The sequence below is a fragment of the Garra rufa genome, chromosome 6 (assembly GCF_049309525.1).
Source record: "Garra rufa chromosome 6, GarRuf1.0, whole genome shotgun sequence".
NCBI lineage: Eukaryota > Metazoa > Chordata > Actinopteri > Cypriniformes > Cyprinidae > Garra > Garra rufa.
Genome location: NC_133366.1, coordinates 36,223,581 through 36,249,138, shown reverse-complemented (window position 1 = coordinate 36,249,138; position 25,558 = coordinate 36,223,581). Strand labels below are relative to the sequence as shown.

The 25,558-nt window shown below is 38.8% G+C and overlaps 1 protein-coding gene across 1 annotated transcript in view; it reads left to right on the top strand.

The window, feature by feature from the left end:
* Window positions 1-25,558, top strand: part of dnah6 (dynein, axonemal, heavy chain 6) — a 121,505-nt gene that overhangs the window by 94,323 nt on the left and 1,624 nt on the right. Inside the window, exons 65-76 of the mRNA XM_073841939.1 lie at window positions 91-281; window positions 3,479-3,639; window positions 6,370-6,458; window positions 7,096-7,242; window positions 8,865-9,003; window positions 9,555-9,674; window positions 13,959-14,080; window positions 16,063-16,192; window positions 16,297-16,424; window positions 16,577-16,762; window positions 21,800-21,872; window positions 22,013-22,164. Of these exons, the coding sequence (XP_073698040.1) occupies window positions 91-281; window positions 3,479-3,639; window positions 6,370-6,458; window positions 7,096-7,242; window positions 8,865-9,003; window positions 9,555-9,674; window positions 13,959-14,080; window positions 16,063-16,192; window positions 16,297-16,424; window positions 16,577-16,762; window positions 21,800-21,872; window positions 22,013-22,164 (1,638 nt within the window). The remainder of the gene's footprint in view (window positions 1-90; window positions 282-3,478; window positions 3,640-6,369; window positions 6,459-7,095; window positions 7,243-8,864; window positions 9,004-9,554; window positions 9,675-13,958; window positions 14,081-16,062; window positions 16,193-16,296; window positions 16,425-16,576; window positions 16,763-21,799; window positions 21,873-22,012; window positions 22,165-25,558) is intronic.

Sequence of the window (25,558 nt, the reverse complement as noted above, 5' to 3'; positions counted from 1 at the left end):
TCTGACTATTCTAGTTTCTAAGTCTCCTTGAGTTATGTGTCGTGGTATCATTGAAATGCATTTCAAGTCTCTCACTCTGTGTGTTTTCAGGTTGTGTTTGCTGTGACTGAGTTTGTTATCATTGGTTTGGGCCAACAATTTGTGGAGAATCCCCCAGTGGATCTTGCAACCCTGTACGCAGACATGTCTCCTTCCATTCCCCTGGTTTTCATTCTAAGCACGGGCTCAGATCCAATGGGAGCTTTCCAGCGGTTTGCCAATGAGAGAGGATACCAAGATAGGTACTTATACATGCACTGTGACATTTATACACCGTTTACTCACTCACTTCACAAGAGTCACTTTCAGTTAAGTGGCATGTGCGTACATTAATGAATACTCATAGTGTTGTGCGTTAACTTCTACTGAGTATATTGATTCATATTGAATGTGATACATGTTTCAGATAGCTTACAAACAAATCTCCTAAAAATAAAAAAACTTCAGTATGTGATATTTATGAAGAGGGTTTCTTTGCTGTCCTGGTTTTCCTGCAAGAAAGGCTTATGCTCTTCACATTGTGCTCAAAACTGGGGTACCACAGGGATCAGTGCTTGGACCTTGCTATTTTTTTCGTCTACATTTCATTTCTTCTTCAAAACCCTTGATTCTTTTAGCACTGCTGTGCTCCTGACATTCAGCAGTACATTTCTTTTTCTCCTACTGTGTGTGTGTGTGTGTGTGTGTGTGTGCCTCGCTGACATATCAAATGTGATCACCTCAAGTTCTTCTTTCTTTCAGCCATGATATCCCTCATCAAATCTCTCTCTGTCTCATTCAGAGGTCACATAGTCATCGTCCTTGGTGTGTATCAAAACTTAGTGTCACCCTGGGATGTTCCATTTTTAAAGTCCCCATGAAATCATTTTTGATTGAAATTGGCTTTTAGTATGAATATGTTAGCCTTAAGGTTATCTATAAACTAGTGTGCTCCAAAACAACAAAAGAATTTGCGTTTACAAAATATAGGCATTTAAAACTTACAGTCTCTTACTTTTGCCAATATGAATCAATGATTTTGATGACATCACACTGCACTTCAGCTTCTCATTAAACGTTCTGTCCAATCAAATGTTCTCTAGAATTCGAAGCGTCCCGCCCCCTACACTATAAATAGATGTTGAAGCTGCGGCTGAGATCAGTCACTTGTTCACATTGTTAGTATTTTCTGTACGGCGAAGGGCATGTAATGCACAATGTAGGCGATGGGGACCGATTCAGACAGTATAAATATGCTTTCGATTGGGGCAAATGAGGTCTGAGTTTGCGCTGTGCACAGTCTGCTCCGTACTTTGTCTCCGGTCCAGAGACACGATCACATGGAGCGGATCATATGTGCGAGTTGGCATATTCATAGTTACTGAAGACATCACACTTCAGCTATGCTCGCCGCCATATTTGTGTTCGATATGACAACGGATACAGCACATCTAATTGAGATTTAATAATATATTGAAATAAAAAATTACATTTAACTACCACTTCCCACACTGTGTCTTTTACTTGATTGTATGTTTAGGACAAAAAGTGTAAATTATTGTGAACATAGCTTAATGAAGGCTTTAAGACCTTGAAGAATCCTCCACTCCACTTCACAGCTAGCGGAACTCGTGCTGACAGCACTAATTCCCTTACAGTCCGTGTTTTGATTTCTGCAAATTAGTTTTGGCGAATGCAAAAAATTTGATTATTGAACATAAGCCCAACATCCAGCAAGCCAAGAAAACATGGAATATACCTGAGGGAAGACGTTTTTCACTTCTTGTGTATTCCAAAACCTGGATATCGTTATTGAAGCACAAATTCGAGCACCAAAAGGATGAGATTTCTTTAGTTAAAAAAAAAATATGCATTTTCATTCATTCATAGGTTATTTGGCTGCAATAACATTTTAGTTTAAATATGCCATTGTTTAAAAAAATGCTTTACTGATGTTTCAGATTTTCAGTTGATATACTTTCAGATTTTATGCCATAAATATGTATGTAGGCTATGTAATTTCACAGTATATCCACCTCCTAAATTATTACACCACTTGTGCAGCCAGTCATAATTCACAATGGTACAATTTACTCAGGACGGTGGTTTGTGTGTAACTTGTGTGCCATTTATTGTTTGACAAATTATTTTTAGAGTAATTGTGCATAAATAATTTTGAGAACCTTTTTACATGTATATACTTTAATGCAGACATGGCAATGACAAATGCAATGTACAATAGTACAATAGTTTAGCATTTATTATTTATTTTTCATAATTCACTAAACCTCTGACCACCTTGTTGTGAACCTTCTGGGAGTGTTTTGTTGATCTTACTCTAGCAGTTGTGGCTGCTGTGATCATAGACTGAAACAGGTAGCGTGGACACAAAAATGGCGGCGATAAAACACAGTGACAACACATGGTCCGTATGAATATTAAACACTTTTCAAACTACATAGCCTCAGCATGATTTCGATCACTATTTTGTTTTGGTTAGAGTTTCATATCGAATCGAGGGGGTAATCTGTCAGACTGTGGCTGTCATACACTGTCAAATGAGGATTTACCGAGCTCAATGGCTTTGGGCTAAGCAGATGTAAATGAAACGCTATTAGCTATTTAAAAAAAGGGGGCGGAGCTGCTCAATATGTCCCGCCCTGTCTTCCTGTTTCAGTTGAAATAACGTCACAAAACGCTGTGTTTCAATTACTTCAGTGGTCCTTAAAGGACCACATTATGATAGCAGCAGCCTACTTTACCACTACTTTACTCATTTTCTCATCCAGAGGTGCGTTTCCCAAAAGAATAGTTAGCTAATTATTGTCGTTAGATCCATTTAATTCTATTGGTAATGATGGAACTTGCAGCCATAGTTGCTTTTGGGAAACACACTCCAGGTTGTCTGGAATTCTATTCTTTTTTGCCAACTGGCATCTGCTATACATCTTCCATATTCCTAGAGTGGTTCTAAAATCCTTTTGCTCAAATGGTTTTTAACCCTCTGTAATTTTTTCATGTCACGCCGCTGCTCAGATCGTTTTCTGGCTGCCAGAATATGATAGAATTAAATTCAAGACACTGTTTCTAGCTCACACTCCTGCCAATTTCCTATACTCCCATTACTTTCAATCTTGCTGTAAATCGTAAACCTGAGCCTGGATGATACTATCGTCGCTTCTGGTTGCCAACTAAGAGAACAGTTGATTGATTAGTCATTCCAACAATGCCACAAGGAACACATTTTCAAAAGGTTCACCTACTGTCAAGGACTTGTATTAGTTTTGTATAGCCAACAACTATTGATGTAAACAGAAAGAGATCCTTAGACTGGCTTGTTAAGCATTTTTATGTATGTGTTAATGTGTCATTTAGGCATAGTGCATCTAAAATAATAATAGACCTACAATAGAAACATGACAAATACATTTGCAGTTATTTTGGGTTTCTTGTATTGCAGGGTGAAATCAATCTCACTGGGACAGGGTCAGGGCCCTATTGCGGAGAGGATGATTATGGAAGCTCTGAAGACTGGCAACTGGATCTTCCTGCAAAACTGTCACCTTGCTGTGTCGTGGATGCTGGCAATGGAGGAGCTCATCAAAACCTTCACTGAACCTGGTTAGTTTGTATGTGTGTGTAAGTGAGGGCTTGCTTTGTAGCCTAATCCTTTAAATTAGGGGTCTTCAGCAGGGACCCCTACAACTCCAAGAGAGTCATTCATTGTTTAATATCAAGATTTGTGAAAAAATCATTTACATTCAACCAAAGATAAAAGTTATAAAGCTAAAGTTCAACTACCGTTTTGTCCAAAAGTTTGGAATCAGTAAGATTTTTATTGTTTTTAAAAAGTCTTTTCAGGGGTTTTCAGGGGTCTTCGTACGTCGCTTGATACAGCCAAGATGAATTGACACATCTAAGATGACATCATCGTGCTAATTACGAAGTGGCTAATTTGGTTCTTCGAGCACACCTGTTGTTGATGATTAGTAAGGCTGGATTAAGTTGTCTAGGATTATTGCACGTTTGTGCGTTGGTTTAAAAGGCAATATGTATCGATAGTAGAAACACTGATCACAACCCCTTCGATTGGTTGACAAAATGGCAAAAGAGCAAGCTCAATTTTTTTCTCAAGCAGAGCAAGAGCTTTTATTAGAGGGTTATGGAGAATTTCAAACTTTAATAAAGACACCGGGAAACACAGCAAATGCTGCAAAAGCCAGGAGAGAGGGCTGGCAAAAAGTAGTGAACAAATTAAATGCGTTAGTGCTGCCCATGTTACATGTTTTTTCATTGATATGTTATTTTATTTATATTTTTATTTTTATATACACTATACCGTTCAAAAATGTGGGGTCAGTAAGACTTGTAATAGTCTTTAAAGAAGTCTCTAATGCTCATCAAGGCTGCATTTATTTGATTAAAAATACAGAAAAAACAGTAATATTGCAAAATGTTTTTACAATATAAAATAATGTTTTTTATTTTAACATACTTTAAAATAGAATTTATTCCTGTGATGAAAAGCTGAATTTTTTATCAGCTGTTACTCCAGTCTTAAGTGTCACATGATCCTTCAGAAATCATTCTAATATGCTGATTTATTATTAGAATGATCGATGTTGGATAATATCAACAGTTGTGCTGCCAAATATTTTTTGGAACCTGTTTTTTCCCAGGATTCTTTCATGAATAACAAGTTTAAAAAGTACAGTGTTTATTCAAAATATATATTTTTTTATAACAATGTAAATTATTTATTATTAACTTTTAATAATTTTAAATTATTAACTAAATACATCCTTGGTGAATAAAAGTATTAATTTCTTTAAAAAAAATAAATAAATAAAAATAAAAATGTACTGACCCCAAACTTTTGAACGGTAGTGTATATATATATATATATATATATCATCATTCGTGTGTGAATCGTCGTAATTATTTTCTACACTTTCTTGCAAGATACTTTTCTTTTCCCACGTGAGTCAGTCCGCGTCAGTCGTGCTATTTAACCAATCAGATGTGACCTCGCCATTTCAACCAATCATAACCCGCCAGGAGCACAGCCTAAATCCTGTTTACATGAAATAAACTAAAGTAAGAAAATAAAATAAAGTTTACGGACCTGTTACTATGACAGCAAGTCCGAGATGCGCATCGAAGAACGAAACAATCCAAGATCAGGACAAATCCACAACAATCAAATCCAGCTAACTGAGTTAGCGACGTACAAAGAACGGACCCCTGCTCATCAAGGCTGTGTTTATTTGATTAAAAAAATACAGAAAAAAAATAATATTGTGAAATATTATTGCAATTTAAAATAGTGGTTTTCCATTTTAATATAATTTAAAATCAAATTTATTCCTGTGATGCAAAGCTGAATTTTCAGCATCATTACTCCAGTCTTGAGTTTCACATGTTCCTTCAGGAATCATTCTAATATGCTAATTTATTATCAGTATTGGAAATTTTATTTATTTTATTTTATTATTTTTTTTTGTTGGATCCTGTGATACTTTTTCAGGATTCTTTGATGAATAAAACATTAAAAAGAATAGCATTTATTTAAAATAAATCTTTTGCAACAATATACACTATCATTCAAAGTTTGGGGTCAGTAATCTTTTTCTTTTTTTTTTCTTTCTTTGAAAGAAATTAATACTTTTATTCAGCAAGGATGTGTTAAATTGATCAAGTAATAGTAACAACTTTAATTACTAGAAAAGATTTCCATTTTAAATGAATGCTGCTCTTTTTAACACTTTATTCATTAAAGAATCCTGAAAAAGGATCTCAGGGTCCAAAAAAGAAATATTAAGCATCATAACCGTTTTCAACATTGATAATAAATTAGCATACATTTTTTCTGAAGGATCATGTTACACTGAAGACTGAAGTAATGGCTGATGAAAGCCATGCATCACATAAATAAATTATATTTTCAAGTATATTAAAATAGAAAACTGTTATCTTACTGACCCCAAACTTTTAAACTTTTTGCATTAAAATGTAAATGTTAAATATAAGAAGCAGGAAAGCTCTATATTAAAATACAGACTTGATTCCAGAACCTTGTCTCTGAAGCTGACACCGTTAGATCAGAATGATCTGACAAGTAAATGTGTCAAATAAACGACTAGATTCATGAAAACTATTTTTGTATGTTTATATTTGTGTCTGTGCGCTTGTTTTGAATGGTTCAGTGCAAATATTGTTCTGTTTTTAGACAGACACACCTGTTTTGCACCTGCTTCTACCTTCTGATTGTGTGTTGCACAATGTGAATCCATTATGAAGCTATTTTGTTGTCCTGTTTTCTGTTATCCTGTTCTTGTATGACCTTTGCAGACACTGTTATCCATGAGGACTTCAGATTGTTCCTTAGCTCCATGCCTACCAATGTGTTTCCTGTCACTGTATTGCAAAACTCTGTCAAGGTAACACACAGAAGACAAACTCTTAGTTAAACATATATACAAGCTTTAAAAACTGATAGTTATAAAGTTCTGTACTGATTTTTCAGGAAAGCATTCACATGCCTTCATGTCACAATTTTTTATCTTTCGGGGAGGAAAACATACATCAATATAGACTGAAGCATCACGCGTCAGTGGCATCCCTACGCTGATGACATGCACATATTTTTACCTTTACACGTAATTCATCCTTTAAGCACTGGGATATGTCTGCATGTATATCAAATTAAAATTTTAGTCACACTAACACAGTCACACACTCCTGCAAGAAGAAGATAACACTTCACAAGGAGGAGCGCTTTTATATTTTATTCACTCTCAACCTAATATATTAACACCCCTGTGCTCACGTCCCTATCAATTAAACCCCGGCTTTACCAAATCACTGGAACCAAAAGTAGTTTATAAGACCTTAAACAATGTTTCATTATAATGAAAGTGCAGTGACATGACTGTCTTTAAGCAACTAGACTTTTAGTTTGTAACTTAGTTTATGAATTTTAGCAGTTCTATGTTGTCTTTGGCTCTAATTTTTGTTTTGTTGTTAATTTGCTTGTGTTGCCAGGGAACTAATGAGCCTTTGTTAATGTGATGGTAGGTTACTAACGAGCCCCCAAAGGGTCTCCGTGCCAATGTGAGACGAGCCTTTACTGAGATCAGCACTACGTTTTTTGAGGAACACATCCTTGGCAGAAAATGGAGAAAGATCGTTTTTGGAGTGTGTTTCTTTCATGCCATCATTCAGGTCAGGGCTCAAGGATTGAAAATTCACTGTGTAGCCAAATATTGGGGGGTTTCTATTCAATTTGAAGCCTATAGAGATTATAAAGTTTAAAAGCCTTATGGAAAGGATGTTTTTCTTGCCATCAAATTTGAGCACAGCTGGTGTGGAAGGCTAATGCAGTTTTTATTATTAAATAAAAACAATTGACTGGAAACTTTGCTCTTGTGCCGCTTATACTGTATGGTAAATTTGTTTTGGGTTAACTTTGTTTCTTTTTACTTCTTATGTGTCTATGATTTTATGTAAGAAACTACAGCAGCAAACTGTTTGAAATAGAAATCTTTTCTGAAAATACTATTAGTCTTTTTTCATAAATTTAACACATCCTTGCTGAATAAAAGTATACATTTCTTTTTTTTTAAAAAGAAAGAAAAAAAGACTGACCCCAAACTTTTGAACAGTAGTGTACACTACCAGTCAAAAGTTTTTGTACAGTAAGATTTTTAATGAGATTTAAGTCTCTTCTGCTCACCAAGCCTGCATTTATTTGATCCAAAATACAGCAAAAACAGTACAATTTTGAAACATTTTTACTACCTAAAATAACTGTTTTATTTGAATATATTTTGAAATGTAATTTATTTTTATTTTTTTTACATTTTTTGCATCTTTACTCCAATCACATTCCTTTAGAAATCATTCTAATATTCTGATTTGCTGCTTTAAAAAAACACATTATAATTATTATTATTTGAAAACAGCTGAATAGAATTTATAAATGTCATCACTTTTGATCACTTTAAAGCATCCTTGCTAAATAAAAGTATTATTTCTTTAACCCCCCCCCCACCACCAAAAAAGAAGAAGAATATATTTTTGAATGGTATAGTATATAATGTTTCAAAACTTTTTATTTCAGATAAAAGCTGATCTGAATCCTGAAAAATGTACTCAACCTTTTAAATTTTTTTTAATAATAATAATAAAAAATGTTTCCTGAACAGCAAATCAGCATATTAGATTTCTGAAGGATCATGTGACACTGAGGACTGAATTATGCTGAAAATGTGGCTTTAATCACAGGAATAAATTACATTTTAAAATATATTCAAATAGAAAAGTTATTTTAAATACTAAAAATATTTTTAAAATGTACTGTTTTGCTGTACTTTGGATCAAATAAATGTAGGGTTGGTGAACAGAAAAGTAATTAAAAATCTTACTGTTCAAAAACTTTTGACTGGTAGTGTATGTTGCTACAAAAGATTTCTATTTTAAATAAGTACTGTTCATTTTAATCAAATATTTTTCATCTTTATTCATCAAAAAATCCTGAAAAAAGTATCACAGGTTCCAAAAAATATTAAACAGCACAACAGTTCCAACATTTCAAATCAGAAAATAAATTAGAATGATTTCTGAAGGATCATGTGACACTATAGAAGTAATGGAATTATTATAAATGTAATTATTGTTGGTTGTACTGCTTAATATTTTTGTATAAACTGTGACCTTTTCTTCCCCCTAGATTCTTTGAAAAATTGGCCAATTATTTGCAGAACACTAGATCTTACTAATTCACATTCTTTATATTTCTGTATGTGTTTTTATGTACGTTTGCATATGCTTTTATGTATATACAGGAGAGGAAGAAATTTGGTCCTCTGGGCTGGAACATCCGTTATGAATTCAATGACAGTGACAGAGAGTGTGCTCTTCTCAACCTAAACCTCTACTGCCAGATAGGACATATACCCTGGGATGCTCTTATATACATCACAGGTATGTGTGTGTTTACTGCAGGAGTATTTATAGCATCAGTCATTGATCCACACTTTCCCAAATTCCTCTCAGCTGTGACGGTGGCTAGTGTGTGTGTACCTGTACTGTATAATCAAGTATGAATAAAGTAGTTAATTCATAAAGAAATGAAAGCTTGGTATGATTACATTTTTTTCATTAAAAAGTCAGTATCTCTTTCACTGAAACTTCTGTTAAGAATGTATTGGTCTAAGTAGGCATCATTTTACAGCCCATCAGCTGGTAAAAATAAATGTTATTAAATTTGGTGCAGCTGGTGGCGTGCAGGGACTATAAAGAATGTTTTCTTTATAGAGAGGCTTTAGGAAAGACTCATTAAGGAAGCTTCACACAATGTCAAACTGTCTCATTAATTCTTGGCAAGGTGTCAGTCAGTCATGCAATGAAATGGAATGTGTTTATGCGTGTGTGCGTGTGTGTGCGTGTGTGTGTGTGTGTGTGTGTGTGTGTGTGTGTGTGTGTGTGTGTGTGTGTGTGTGTGTGTGTGTGTGTGTGTTTTATTGTCTCTGTAGGTGAGATTACGTATGGAGGCAGGGTGACAGATGCCTGGGATCAGCGATGCTTGCGGACCATACTCAAGAGTTTCTTCTCCCCAGCCACATTAGAGGACAACTACACTTATTCTAAATCAGGTTCACATGTCTACTTAACTTAATGGGAAATTGTATAGACTTCTATTGCTTTAATATACAGTACAACTAATATAATACAAAAAAAAATCTGCATGATACTTATACCATTTTTACAAACAAGGGTGTCCCCAAAAGGATAAGTTGTCAGTTTTTGCTCATTTCTAGGTGAAATTTGACCATAAAATATGGGTATACACATGCTCACACACATAGGCGGAGCGTGTGTAAGGCTTAGCCTTCCCCTGGCCACGGAGACCTGGGGCAAAAAATGCCACTAAATTGGACATATTCCCCTGCACAAACAAATTAAATATATTAGGTCTGTTGCTAATAAAATGAAAATTAATAGAAAGTGTCAATTGCGGCATTACATTAAGATTTGCTTATTTGCACCGTAATTCTTTTAAGGCGTTTTTACAGTGTTACGTATTATAACCAATCACACATGATTCTGTTGAGTTTAGGAGTGCAATGTCTAATCAGAAGCGTTCAAATGAGTCTTGTCAGTTTTGTTGAGCGCGCACAACTCTTGATTTTTCTCATCATAAACAACAAAGCTCAGACGTACCTACAATGGTAAGTGAGATTCATTACACAGAAAATACAACGAATTCATGGTTTACATTTAAGATATACGTATATTTAAGATATAAGATAACATGCATATTGAAAAGTTCTTTAAAAGCATCTGGAATGCAATAAAGTAATTTTTAAAGGTGTTTTTAAAGCATTTGCGGTATGGATTAAAATACTAGTAGGCTAATAAATAATTTGCATATCGGACAAAATTGCATTGCAGCAATTTTAAGGTCAATCGGTAAATTTTAGATTTTAAGATATTTAGAACAGAGAAACATAAAAATCAGAAAATATAAGCAGCTACAATTATTAAAGTTTTACATATACTCTATGCCAGTATAATTTGTAATTAGGGCCCGAGCCCAGAATGGGCGAAGGAAGTGTGTCATTTTCAAAATGCTTTGAAATCAGCCTCTTAATTTTACTCGATTTTCTTCCAACTTCATCAAAATAATGTCAAAACACAGCCGATGAGAATATGTAAAGGGGTCGATGATAAATCAAATGCTGTTGCCATGGCAACGTGTCAAACTTTAAAATTAGGTTCCTGTCTTTTCGAGGCAGATAACATGCTTAGAATTTCATGAAACTCAACACACACATCAATATTAATGATAGTTAGACACTAGCAAAAGGTCATAAATGGGTGTGGAGCAGGCACTCTATAGCGCCATCTTTTGACAAAAGTTGGGGGGTTAGTTTTTCCTACAGTCACCAAACTCTGTACATATATCGTTCTCATCAATCTGGACAACTTTCTAAATTAAACTCATTAGCTACGACCAACAGGAAGCTGGCTATTTTGATTTGAATGTAGATTTTTTGAAAAATCAGGCTGTAAACAAATTCATACTGCTCATAAGAGCAACATGCTGTTCACACTAAACTTTTTCAACATAAAGAGAAGATTCTGAAGATGCTAAATTGCGGGCAGATTTGGGATATCTTGAACGATGTTGATGTGGTGATTTTTTAAAGTGATAGTAAAAAAGATAACCGTAATTTTTTTTATATCTTTAAAGTGCAGCATCCAAACTCTTTAAAACTTTTTTCACATAGAGAACTAGTCACTCTGAGCAAACGCTGTTATTTTCATAAGTATGCAAGCTTCTATGAATTAAAGAAAATTTAAAAAAGAAATCAGAAATCTCCTCTCACTCTGCCTGCCTCTAAGTATGTGTGTGCGTTGAGTGTCAGAGTGACTGTAGAGAGGGAGAGAGAGTGAAAAATGCTGTCTTGCAGACCATCTTTGAGGAAGAAATGCACATTGATGTAGTGTATTCTCCATAAATATGTCTGATCTTTGACAGTCTGATCTTTGAGAAAAAAAGGGTCACTAACTCTTTCATTGTTTTTTTGTTTTTTTTTACTGAACTGTACCATGATCTTGTCCTATGCAGTCACATAGCAAAAGATTAAGAAAAATACTTTTTAGCATACAGTAAGCGATTTATCTATATTGATAGACATTTATTTTCATAGTGTTATGTATTGAATATAAAATTATAATTAACAATTTCAAGACAAACTTTGACAACAAAACAAACTTTGCTGTTATCTGTTCAAAACATCTGAAAATTATACCATTTTAAGATGAGTTTATATATATACACACACACACACACACACACACACACACACACACACACTAACACACTGTCAGGGGTGTGTGCAGGATGAGATGAGACGAAAGACGAGAGTAACAATTAACACGATATTTAATATAATAATTCAAGAGGATCAATGCAGGAACAGGCAGGACCAGGCAGGAACAGGCAGGGCACACATCACACAACGTTACGTTAAAGACCGACAAAAGACTAAACTCAAAGACAGACTTATAAAGGCAAACTAATTATCAAACACAGGTGACACAGATGACTAATAAATTACAAGGACAGGTGTAACAGATGACGGTGACGAGGGCTAAACCAAATGACAACAGAATGGCAGGGGAAGACAATGGGTGAAACCAAAGACAAAACAGACATAACTCTGACATTACGCCCCCCTCCAAATAGGCGCGTCCTCGCGCCGTGGACAGACAGAAACAAAAAATAAGAGGGGCAAAATGACAGAAAAATCCATGGGAAAAATCCATCCCCAGAGTCCATGGGAGGAGGCTTTGGCGAAGGACGCAACCCTTGGAGGAGGACAAAAACAAAAGTCCAGGGGGGCGACGAAGGAGGGAGGAGCCAGGAAGGAAACAGGAGGGACCTGGAGCAGGAGAGCAGGACCCAGATTGCAGCCAGGATGACGGCCCATGGAGGAGCCGATGGAGGGAGGAGCCATGGTGGAGGAGGGACCGCCGACTCCCTGGGGCCGACCGACAGAGGCAGAGCAGCTGGCAGAGGAACCCGAGGCGGAGATGGAGAGCCGAAGATCCAGGGCGACACCGCGGATCCGGAGGGCCAAGGCGGAACTGGAGGCTCTGACGACCGAGGCGGAGGCGGAGTTCCGGAAGTCCGCGGTGGAGCCGGAGCGACAGAGGATGGAGGCTGTGCTGGCGGGAGGGAGGAGTCCGTAGGAGCCGGTGGGACGGCGGGACGAGGCACAGCCGGAGGAGCAGAGTCCTGAGGTGACGGAGGGATGACGACTGACCAGGGCGGAGCCGGAGAGATGATGGAGCCCGGTGGAGCTGGTGGACTGACGGGCGACGATGGAGATGAGGGCGTAGAGAGCCGTGGTGGAGCCGCAGGGTCGGAGGGCCGAGGTGGAGATCTGGGCTCGGAGGCTAGAGGCGGAGCTGAGGGAACCTCCAGCCATGCCCCCGATGTGAGCTGGCATCCCTGCGGCGAGCCCACCGCATAGATGGTGGGCTGAGGGTGAGCAGGGGGACTGACAGGTGACAGCGGGGTTTCAGGAAGGCTGGACGGAACCAGCGGAGACTCAGGTTGGCTGGATGGAACCAGCGGAGATTCAGGATGGCTGGACGGAACCAGCGGAGGACAGGCAGATCCAGACAGAAGAGGGCGGGTGGGGGGGAAGTTCATACAAGCCAGTGGTTCAGAAAAAAAGTCTATTAAATCCCCAGAGAAATCCAGAGAAATGAAACGTTATAATTATCAATTTCTAATGTTTTTATTAAAATGTAATCACATTAAATACAATTCAGTCCCATTAAAAATATTTTATTAGCCTACATGACACCTGCGTCTGTTTTCTTTTGTAAAAAGATGAGTTTGTGATGTTTGTAGTTAGCCTTACCCTGGAGCTGGTTCACCCTCCGCCTGTGCTCACACACACAAACACACACACTTAAAGTAAATAATATGGACACACATTTAGCTACACTCATCAAATACCGAATCTGGTATTCAGACTTTTAAGTTATGTAAATTAATGATGGAGTGTGTATTTTTCCCACGCTGAATTAGTTTCTGCTGTCCCAGTTTTAATGTGCAGAGACAACTATAATCACAAGTACTCGTATGTTGACTTAATCATTGGTCACCTTTTCTGAAATTAGCTTTTTGAAATATTTATGCAAATTTACTGGCTAGGTAGCCTTTTACATTTTTATTCATTTAACCTCTGGAGACATTTGGATATTGTTATTGCAAAGCCATTGAGGTGGAGGAGGAGCACAAGGATTTGGGGAGTGTTAGATTTTGTTTAGTGCCACTGCAGACTTCATTTTAGTCAAATCCAGGTCATTACACACTTCACTTCCAAGTAACTAAAACATTGTTTCCTTTTGTGCAGGGATTTATTTTGCTCCTAATTCAGACAGCTTGACTGAATATAAGCAATATATTGAGGATCTGCCACTGAACGATGATCCAGAGGTTTTCGGCATGCATGAAAACGCTAACTTGGCCTTCCAGGTAATTCTCACCTGTTCTAACTGCACACAGAATAACAAACTCCGCAAACTAGTTCTGTAAGTATGATCATTTGTTTGAGTCCGTTTTTTTTAGAATGTGTTATTCAATCTGTACAATATTGTGCTTTGGGCCATACAAATTTGGTTGCAGTAGGTTTTTGCCTCGTTCTCACAAAAGACAAGCCTGGTATTAATATCAAGTATTTGACAAAAGAACTAGTACTTATGTAAGCAGTTGCTTAGTCTTTTATCCGAATCAACTTATAATAACATACAATAAATCACACAACCACCCAAATCAAAGAAAGTTCCACAGCGGGATAGCTACAGATATTATAATACCCGCTGTATCACCACTGTGAAAATTCAGTCATCATTTATTCACTTTCATCTTGTTCCAAAACCCAAAAGACTTTTGTTTTTCTTTGAAACACAAATTAAGATATTTCCAGTATTCTCTCAGCATTTTTATCCATCCATTGGAAGTCCACACAACTTTCATGCATCAAAACATACAAAACACATGTTAAAAGTATTTCATATGAATTGAGCAGTTAATTCCACATCTTCTGAAGAGATATTGCCATAAACATTGATCAAAGCACATATATAGAGCTTATCAAATATGGCAGATGTTTACTTGACTCAAAAGAACCATAAGTATTCATAAAAGAAGGGGGGTTGAATAATATAAATCACTATAAATAATGACAGATTTTTCATTTTTGGGTAAACTGTCCCTTTCCACCCAATGCCAGTGTGATGTATTCTGACCTTCAAGCAGAAGGAGATAGATGCAAAATTTTATTAAATATCAATCTAAAAATCTGACTTGTGATGGAGTCTCAAAAACCCTACTGTTCACTCATTAAAGCTAGAGAAGATCTCGTCCCCAAACAGAGCCTCCAACCTTTTTCTCCATTTTTTCTCCTTGTCTTGCTCAATCTGGATTTAAAAAAAAACACTTAAAATTCTTTAAGTCTTTAATTACTCACCCTCATCGTTCCAAACCTATAAGACCTTCGTTCATCTTTGGAACACAAATGAAAAGATGTATAAGATATCCTTACTACATTTCTGTGCATTGACCATGGTAGTTCCCTTGCTGTCTACGCAGGGTCAGAAAGGTTTTGGATTTCATCAAATATATCTTAATTTGTGTTTTGAAGATGAACAAAGGTCTTACAGGTTTGGGACGACAGGAGGGTGAGTAATTAATGACAGAATTAATATCCAGTAATATTATTTATATGAAGGCACTGACAATATCAGATGAGAAAAAAAACTAAATTTGGCTGAATTACATTTTTGTCTTCCATAAATAATAAATTAATAACTGATGAACTTTACAAAAGTATTGAACTGAACTGAATCAACACTGAACTGGCTGGAGCTACATAATGATACTTTTATCTTTGCTAGAGCACTTTACAGCAGAATTTGAATTTACCTCATGAAGTTTGCATCATTGACTGAATAAAACAACAATGTTCACCATAGTAATGTACAAACAGTAACACAATAAGATATAAAAATATATCCATATATCTAAATAAGTAATATAAAAGAGACAAGAAACAAGCAGTCAAAATACATCTTAAGTAAGATCAGGAAAGACATAAATGGCACTAGCAATCTTCGCACTTATCTTTGATTGAACGCTATCATAAAACAATATTTTTTCAAATGGCTTTTAAACTGACCAAGTGTAGGTAGATCCCTAATATATAACGGCAAACTGTTCCATAATTTAGGGGCGGCGACCGCAAATGTGCAAATCAAACCTACTGTAAAGCTGCTTTGAAACAATGTCTATAAAGCAGTATATAAATAAAGGTGATTTGACTTGACCTAAGCCATGTTTATTTTCAGTGTGACTATCCTTGCCTTTTGTGCATTGCATGTATGTTTCAATAAAGAGCACTTGCTACCTGACATACTGTATAACACACATGTGGGTCTCCTTTCCATTCATGAAAACAGAGGCAGGAGACAATGACACTGATCGGTACCATTCTGGAAGTCCAGCCTCGCTCTTCTGCAGCAGGTGGAGGGAAGAGCAATGATGAGGTGGTTCATGACCTAGCTGACTCCATCTTATCAAGGATCCCTGGTTAGTTCCTTGCACACAAGTCTACTGTCACTTCATGGATTTATAATGAGTTTTTGGATGTGTGTGTGTGCAACTGTGTGCATTACATGTGTGTTTCTGAGCAGAGAAATTAGATATGGATGCAGCAGTGGAGAGTCTGTTCTTGCAAGACCCAAACGGTAGAGTCAACTCTCTAACAACAGTGCTTGGACAAGAAGTAGACCGCTTTAACTTCCTGTTGCGTGTACTTAAGGTTAGTGAACTATTTTGTTAAAGGTTTTTTTATTGTAACCTACAAATTGATTTGATTACAGTAGCCAATCAAACCAGAATAAATGAATTATTGATCACAGTAATCATCCTTCTCTTGACTGTTTGTATTTGTGTGCTTGCATTTCTCTGCAGACTTCGCTGTGTACTCTGCAAAAGGCAATAGCAGGTCTAGTGGTGATGTCAGAGGAAATGGAGAAGATTTATAACAGTTTCCTGAATAACCAGGTTCCTGATCACTGGTCTAATGCTGCTTACCCATCTCTCAAACCTCTCGGCAGCTGGGTTAGAGACCTCACCCTGCGCACGGCATTTATAGAGGTAGGCCTGTGGAGTCAAAATGATGACACTGGTGTTTCCTATTAATTACCTAAACTGTGCATCTCCTAGTAACAAGGTGCATGTTTCTGTGTGAGTTTGTTGTGACCGGAACAACTGTAAAGTCTGGTAGTGTGTGATCCTCAGCTGTTTAGTGTATGATGCCCAGTTTTTCAAAATTTGTCCAGTTTAATAGTGTAGACAGATGTATAGCCTTAAAGAGATGAAAATGAAAAAATGACCCAAAAATGAAAATTACATCATGATTTATTCACCCTCAGGGCATCCTAGTTGTATATGGCTTTCTTCTCTCAGACAAAGTTATATTAAAAATGTACTGGCTCTTCTAAGATTTATAATGGCAGTAAATTGTGTGTTATTTTTCAATAATCCAAAAGAAGTCCAATAAAAAGCATCCATCCATCATAAAAAGTGTCCCACATGGATCTGAGAGGTGAATAAAAGCCTCCTGAAGCAAATCAGTGTGTTTTTGTGAGAAAAAATATCCATATTTAAAACTTTATAAACATTAATCTCTAGCTTCCGGTGAGGTCCGGTGAAAATATGCTAGTCTCATGAGAACCAAGTTTTGTTTACAAGAACAAAGGAAAACCAGTCTCTTCTTTGCTTATATCGAATTTCTCCCAAAAATTATTGACTGGTGTTTTCTCTTTTCTGTGCTTCTGCGTCACTTCACACCAGAGCTTACACTACACCTACGCCCTGCATTCTATTGTGAACGTGTGTACAGCAGTTAGCGGAAGCTAGAGATTACTATTTTATATTACTTATGAAGTTTTAAATATAAATATTTTTCATACAACAATGCATCGATTCACTTCAGGATGCTTTTATTCATCATCAATCATGTGAGACCCTTTTTTGATGGATAGATGTAGTTTATTGGAAAAATAACACCCATTCATTGTCATTATAAAGCTTGAAAGAGGCAGGACATATTTTTAATATAACTCCTATTGGATTCATCTGAAAGAAGAAAGTCATATACACCTAGGATGCCTTTTTGGGCGAACTATCCCTTTGAAATTGCATACGACTTACTGAAAGTCCAGGTTCAAGTCAGTGTATTGACTTTTTTTTTTTTTTACTTTGTTCAGTTTGATCACTGAAAAATGTATGATGGACACCAAATGCATTTAACTTCAAAATATAATATTATTAAAAATGTAATAAAAATATAATACCTTAATGCATTGTTAGTCAGAGTAAAATCTAAAGTGCATATGGCTTATGCGATTATCATATTACAAAAGGCTGCTAAGGTAGTATATAATCTGTTTTCAGCTCCTCAGGTTGGCTTGGGTTACATTAAATTATAAATAAAAATGCATTAATTTTAAAATTTACAAAATTGGAACCCCGGCCTAGAGGTTACAGCCACCATAGTCTCTCAAAATCCTGTAGAAAACACAATGACCCATGTAGTTTTTATTAGGGATGCCCCCTAATAGTTGACTAACCGTTAGTCGACGAGAAGAGGCTTGGTCGAACAAAATTGTATTAGTCACTTAGTCGCAGAAAAAATTCCACAGAAAGTGGTAAAGTCGCACAGTCCATGACAGACAGATCATTAATAGCTGGTCTATGTGGTAATATGGTACATCAGGCAGGACATCCAAACACTCATCTATCATTCATCAACCTCAAATATGGCTTTTCATTTGAAATATGTATGTAGTAGCAACTTTACATGGCTGCTCAATCTAATGTTAACCTAAAAAAACGTGCACTATTAAAGTTTCTGTGCTGAGTGTAGAAGCTGAATAGTAGCGCACTTACTGCATGACAGATGGAGGCACCGGTGCAATCACTTGCTCTTAAAATACTCTGTCATTTTTGGTCATAAAGATAAGACAGTCATGGCTAAGACAAAGCAGCTCACTGAGGGTTGTGGCTGCTTACAAGTCAGAAAAAGGCTATAAGACCTTATCTAAATGTTTCGAAGTTCCAGTGGCTACAGTGCAAAGTATTATTAAAAAATACAAGACGTTCCGCACTGAAAAATCTCAGAGGACATGGTCGGAAGCCAAAAGTGACACCTGTGCTGGCCAGGAGGATAGTGAGAGAGGTAAAAAAGAATCCAAGGACCACCACCAAGGCCATCCTGATGAATCTGGGCTCTGCTGGTGGCAACATCTCAATGCAGACAGTCCACAGACACTGCACACCACTGGGTTCCACGGACGCAGACCAAGGAGGACACCACTTATAAGATAAGGCACACAATGATGGTGTTCTGGTCTTCTGTTTTATGGTCAGATGAAACAAAAATTGAATTGTTTGGCCACAATGATGTAGCCTTCATTTGGCGTAAAAAGGAGAAGCCTTCAACCCTAAGAACACCATCCCCATTGTCAAACATGGTGGTGGAACCATAATGTTTTGGGGGTGTTTTTTCAGCCGGGGGACCAGGGAACCTAATCACATAAACGGCACCATGAAAAAGGAGCAATACATCAAAATTCTCAACAACAACATCAGGCAGTCTGCAGAGAAACTTGGCCTTGGGCACCAGTGGACATTTCAACATGACAACGACCCAAAACACACAGCAAAAGTGGTGAAGAAATGGTTAGCAGACAAAAACATTAACATTTTGCACTGGCCCAGCCAGAGTACTGACTTAAATCCAATTGAGAATCTGTGGAGGCAGCTAAAGATCAGGGTGATGGCAATGAGACCCTACAACCTGAAAGAGTTGGAGCTCATCGCTAAAGATGAATGGGCAAAAATACCAGTGGAGACATGCAAAAAGCTGGTCAGCAATTATAGGAAGCGTTTGATTGCTGTAATAGTCAGTAAAGGCTTTTCTATTGATTATTGAGAAGGGTATGGATAATTTTGGACATGCCACTTTTTGTTCAAATGTAATGAGTAATGTTTTTTCCACAATGATGCCTCTTGTACATTGTCTTATTATCTTTTGGGAGAAGCCTGTGTCATTTCCAGTCAAAAAAAACTTGCTGGTTGAATAAAAGTAACTTTAACTCAGAATTTGCCAGGGGTATGAATAATTTCGGGATTGACTGTATATGTATATATATATATATATATATATATATGGGTTGTGTATGGTATTAGATTTTTTTAAATGCATTAAAAAGACATTAAAAAAGCATTAAATTAGATTTAATGATACCTGCAGAAACCCTGATTAAAATAGTCTCTGGTTTAACGTTCACAAGCATATGCGCACACACACACACACACACACACACACACACACACACACACACACACACACACACACACACACACACACACACACATGTTGGGTTTACATGTTTTATGGGGACATTCCATAGGCATAATGGTTTTCATACTGTACAAACCGTATTTTCTATGGCCCTACACCTACCCTACACCTAAACCTTGCCCTCACAGGAGATTGTGCAAACTTTTACTTCCTCAAAAAAACTCATTGTGCATAATTTATAAGCCTGTTTCCTCATGGGGACCTAAGAAATGTCCCCACAAGGTCAAAATCTACTGGTATTCCTATCCTTGTGGGGACATTTGGTCCCCACAACGTGATGAATACCAGGTGTACACACACACACACACACACGTTGGGTTTACATGTTTTATGGGGACATTCCATAGGCGTAATGGTTTTCATACTGTACAAACCGTACTTTCTATCGCCCTACACCTACCCTACACCTAAACCTAGCCCTCACAGGAGATTGTGCACACTTTTACTTCCTCAAAAAAACTCATTGTGCATGATTTATAAGCCTGTTTCCTCATGGGGACCTGAGAAATGTCCCCACAAGGTCAAAATCTACTGGTATTCCTATCCTTGTGGGGACATTTAGTCCCCACAACGTGATGAATACCAGGTACACACACACACACACACACACACACACACACACACATACTTTTTGTATTTGTATTCAGGAGGTTCACCCTCATTGTACATGGACAATTTCCTCTGGGTAGGGGATTCCAGTAAAGGCCAGTGATATATGAGCAGTGTGCTGTTGATATTATAGTTCACAAATAGAGCCAGAGGGGCCCACAGCCATTCCAAACAACACGCTCTGACACTCAGTCAAAAAAAGCTACATAAACAACTGTATATCTTCACTGTATATACTTGATTCACTGTCTGGCACAAACATATGGTCATAGTTCTCTTGCACGGGTTGGTGGGCACACCCAAACTGTTATCTCAGACTGGATGTGCTGTTCCGTGTGGCTGGTCTGAGTGCTCTGTTATATAACACACAGACAAGCACGATAAGCTCATGTTAATATGGATGAATTGCAGAAGTATGCTGTTTTGCAAATCAGAAAAAGGCTCCGCATATGTAACTGGACTAGTTTCAATTTCAGCAGTGAAGTGAGAGGTTTCCTCTACATCAGCCTGACTAGACTGAGGTACACTGCATAATATAAGCCCACCATCGTTTATGAAAAATAGAAGTATTCCAGCATGATATAATGAAAGGTTTAGGAAATGAGGTGAAGAAGAACACGTATGTGCACAAACCTCATTGACATTCGTGTCTTGTTTCTTGTGAAGCAGCAAGTTTGAATGTTTGGAGGGTGAATGAGATTTGAGAGCTAAGCCAGTAGGCAAGATTTTCACTGAATAAATAAAATTTCAGTTGTTTCTCACACAAAACTTTTTGGGGAAAATGAGGTGAACTTTTTCTCTTTACACAGACTGTAGTACATCTGTAGTACACTAATATAAGCATTTATTATTTTTTTGTTTGGAAATATGATATTCTCCCCAGCGGTATGATAAAGGGGTCTTTATAAAGGTCATATAGGTAGCTCAGCTGTAACCTTCAACCCTCTAGTTACTAATTCTTTCATGTGATCTGAATTAGAAATGATCCAAGTCTGTTGGCTTTACCTTGAGTTGATTTCTTTCTCCCTTAGGTGGTAAAAGTTGAGTTGTTTTGTATCTTTTTTGTTTTATTTTGATTGACCTTTACTCTTCTTTGCATTTTATATCAAGAAAATTGTGAAGTACTCATTGGTTCTTTGTGTGTGTTTGAGCAGAGTTGGATCACAAGGGGTCAGCCCAAGTCTTTTTGGATTTCTGGATTCTTTTTCCCTCAAGGATTCCTCACAGGTAAGTAACATGTTTGCTTTAATGCCAGGTCTGGCAACTGAAATAAATCCTAACAAAATTTGGCCCTGGTAAACTAGGTGAGATCCAAATATATGTTTACAGTATTTTTCATATTTGTTGTTGGTTCATGTGTCTCATAGGTGCACTGCAGAATCATGCACGCAAATACAACCTGCCCATTGATGAGCTGAATTTTCGTTTCAACATGGTACCAGTGTACAGAGACCAGACCCTTGTCACTGAAGGTCTGAAAACCCTTGAGCCAGGGAAAGAGCTTGACATGGACAACGAGGTCAGTCCAGAAACATGCAGGGATTTTTCAAAATATATTTTCTGATATAATTACAACAGAAACTTGATGATTAAGTGCAGTGCAGAAAGATGATTACTTGTGCAGTTAGTGTGTTAACGCGGGCGATTAATTTTCCATTTTAATGGTGTTAAAAATATTTAACTCCGGTACAGGGCTAGGGTTGGGTAAGGGCAACCCCACTCACAATTGCCGCTTCTGTCTATTTTTTCTTGACAAGAAAAATGGGAGACTTTTCATACACGCACTCCAACTTCACTTCAACGACAGGCGCTACTAGTCAAACAAGCATGGGAAAGGTGACGAGGGAGCTTCAGTAGAACAACAGTGAATTGTGGTCAGATGAGATCAATTTACCTGTTCTGTCAACCGTTATGCTGTGCTCGTAGCACACACGCTTCAGTTGCATGCACAAATGCATTGGTGCGCTCTGTAGCCTGTATTATTTCATATTCAAGAGCGAATGAAACTACGAGCATGCGTGTTTGATCTGCGTCATGTTCAGGAGAGGCAGCTCTTAAAGTAGTAGCAGCCAAATAACCTAATAACCCAGCTGTTATGATGCCTATTAATTAAAGAACAAAAGAAAAAAAGAGGTAATCAATAACTTTTGTAGCTTTAAGGATTAATCTATATTTAATTTAGTATTTAGTAAATGGCATGTAGTGCACAACGTAGGCGAAAGGGAATGATTCAGACAGATCAAATTTGCTTTCCATTGGGGCAAATGCAGTCTGATTTCGCGTTGTGTACCGCGATCCGTGGCAGCATGCACAATCTACTCTGGACTTTGGCTCCGGTCCAGAGACGTGATAGCACAGAGCAGATCATATGCGCGAGTCGGCATGTATTAAACTACATAGCCTCAGCATGATAATGAAACACTATTTTGTGTTAGTAAGAGTTTCATATTGAATCTAGGGGTTAATCTATTAGACTGTGGCTGTCATAAGCTGTCAAATGTGGTTTTACTGAGCTTAACGGCTCTGGCCCAAGCAGATATAAACGGAACGCTATTGGCTATTAAAAAAAAAAGTGGGCGGTGCTGCGCTATATGTCCCACCGTTTTCCTGTTTCGTTTAAAATTGTGACCACATCGAATAAAGCTGCATGTTTTAAGGCACTTCAGTGGACCTTTAAATATTAGGAAAAAATAACAATTTCCTAACGACAGTAATATTGGTAAATACTTACCTTTAGTCATAAAAAATATTTAACAAATATACTGTCTTTGTTGTTTCTACATTCATTTGAAAATTGAATGTGGCATTATTGCAATATAAAATAAAAACTAAATTTTCCAGTCTTTAATGTCACATGTGTTACGGGTGTGTGCAGGACGAGACGAGACGATAGATGGTATTCAAACAAATAACTATATTTAATATCAATCTTCAAGAGGAACAAGGCAGGAACAGAGATCTTCACACATATCAACCAACATTAAGGACCGACAATACACTGAACTCAAAGACAGACTTATAAAGGGTAACTCATAATTAAACACAGGTGACGGTGATTACACAAATGAGGACTAAACCAAACGATGACAAAATGACAGGGGGAGACAAAAACAGACCTGAAATGTGACAATACGGCCCCCTCCAAATAGGCGCGTCCTCGCGCCATAGAAAAACAAAAAAGAAGAGGGGGCGGAAAACCAGAAACCTTGAGTCCATGAGGGAGGGGGCTTCGGCGGAGGACGCAACCGAAGGAGGGGGACCAAAAAAAGTCCAAGTGACAGAAACGACAGTCCAAGGGGGCGACGACGGTGGGAGGAGCCAGGGAGAAAACAGGAGGGATCTGAAGCAGGAGAGCAGGACCCGGATCGCAGCCAGGATGACGGCCCACGGTGGAGCCGACGGAGGGAGGAGCCATGGTGGAGGGAGGACCGCCGACTCCAGGGGGCCGACCGACAGGGGCAGAGCAGTTGATGAAGGAACCCGAGGCGGAGATGGAGAGCTGAGGGACCAGAGCGACACCGCGGATCCGGAGGGCCAAGGCGGAACAGGAGGCTCTGGCGGCCGAGGCGGAGGCGGAGATCCGGAGGTCCGCGGCGGAGCCGGAGCGACAGAGGACGAAGGCGACGCTGAAGGGAGGGAGGAGCCTGACAGAGCCGGAGGGACAGAGGGACGAGGCGAAGCCAGAGGAGTGGAGTCCCGAGGCGGCGGATGGTCGACGACTGACCAAGGCGGAGCCGGATGGACGATGGAGCCCGGTGGAGCTGGTGGGCCGACGGGCGACGGTGGAGCTGAGGGCGTAGAGAGCCGTGGTGGAGCCGCAGGGTCAGAGGTCCGAGGTGGAGATCTGGGTTGCGAGGCTGGAGGCGGAGCTGAGGGATCCTCCAGCCCTGCCACCGATGTTGAATGGCAGCCCTGCGGCGAGCCCACTGCATGGATGGTGGGCTGAGGGTGAGCAAGGGGACTGGCTGATGAACTCCGGGACTCTGGACAGCTGGACGGAACCAGCGGGGACTCAGGACGGCTGGGCGGAACCAGCGGGGAACAGGCAGATCCAGACAGACGAGGGCGGGTGGGGGGGAAGTTCATGCAAGCCAGGGGTTCAGAGAAAAAGTCTATTAAATCAGGCATGTTATACTCCACAACTTCGGAAAAGAAGTCAATTAAGCCCCCAGAGATGTCTACCATCTCACCCCCAGCGGTGTTGCAGTGGGCAGGGCTCTCCATTTCCTTCACCTGCTCCACGTCGCAATCCACCGTCGCAGATGTAGAATCCGGCTCACGCACCTGATCAGTCGGAGAGGGCTCTGGCTCTGTCGCTCGCGGCTCTAGTCCCTCATCCGCGGTGTGCTCGGGTTCGTGCTCTGCGTGTCGGGGTGGTGGTTTGCTGCTCTCTGGGTCAAGAGTGGGGCTGACGTCCTCCTCGATGAAGCCGACAGTCCAGGAAGATCTACAGGACGCCAGCACCCACTCGATGTATTCGGCGATGCTCTCTTGAGGACCCTCCCCGGACAGCTGCGCTTTGGTGGTGGTGTTAAGTCCCTTACGATAGAACGTGCACAGGCAGCTGTCCGGGTAATGTGTCAGCGGTGCGAGGAACACAAAGTCTCTTGTGTGGTCCTCGAGAGAGCGGTTCCCCTGCTCCAGGAGGATAATGAGGACGTTGGGGTCATCCATAAGGGAAAAAAACATTTAAATAAAACACTGATACGAAAAAAAAACAGAAAAGAAACGCAGGGGAAGTCGCCGTGAACGGTTTCGGTCGGTCCTTCTGTTACGGGTGTGTGCAGGACGAGACGAGACGATAGACGGTATTCAAACAAATAACTATATTTAATATCAATCTTCAAGAGGAACAAGGCAGGAACAGGCAGGAACAGAGATCTTCACACATATCAACCAACATTAAGGACCGA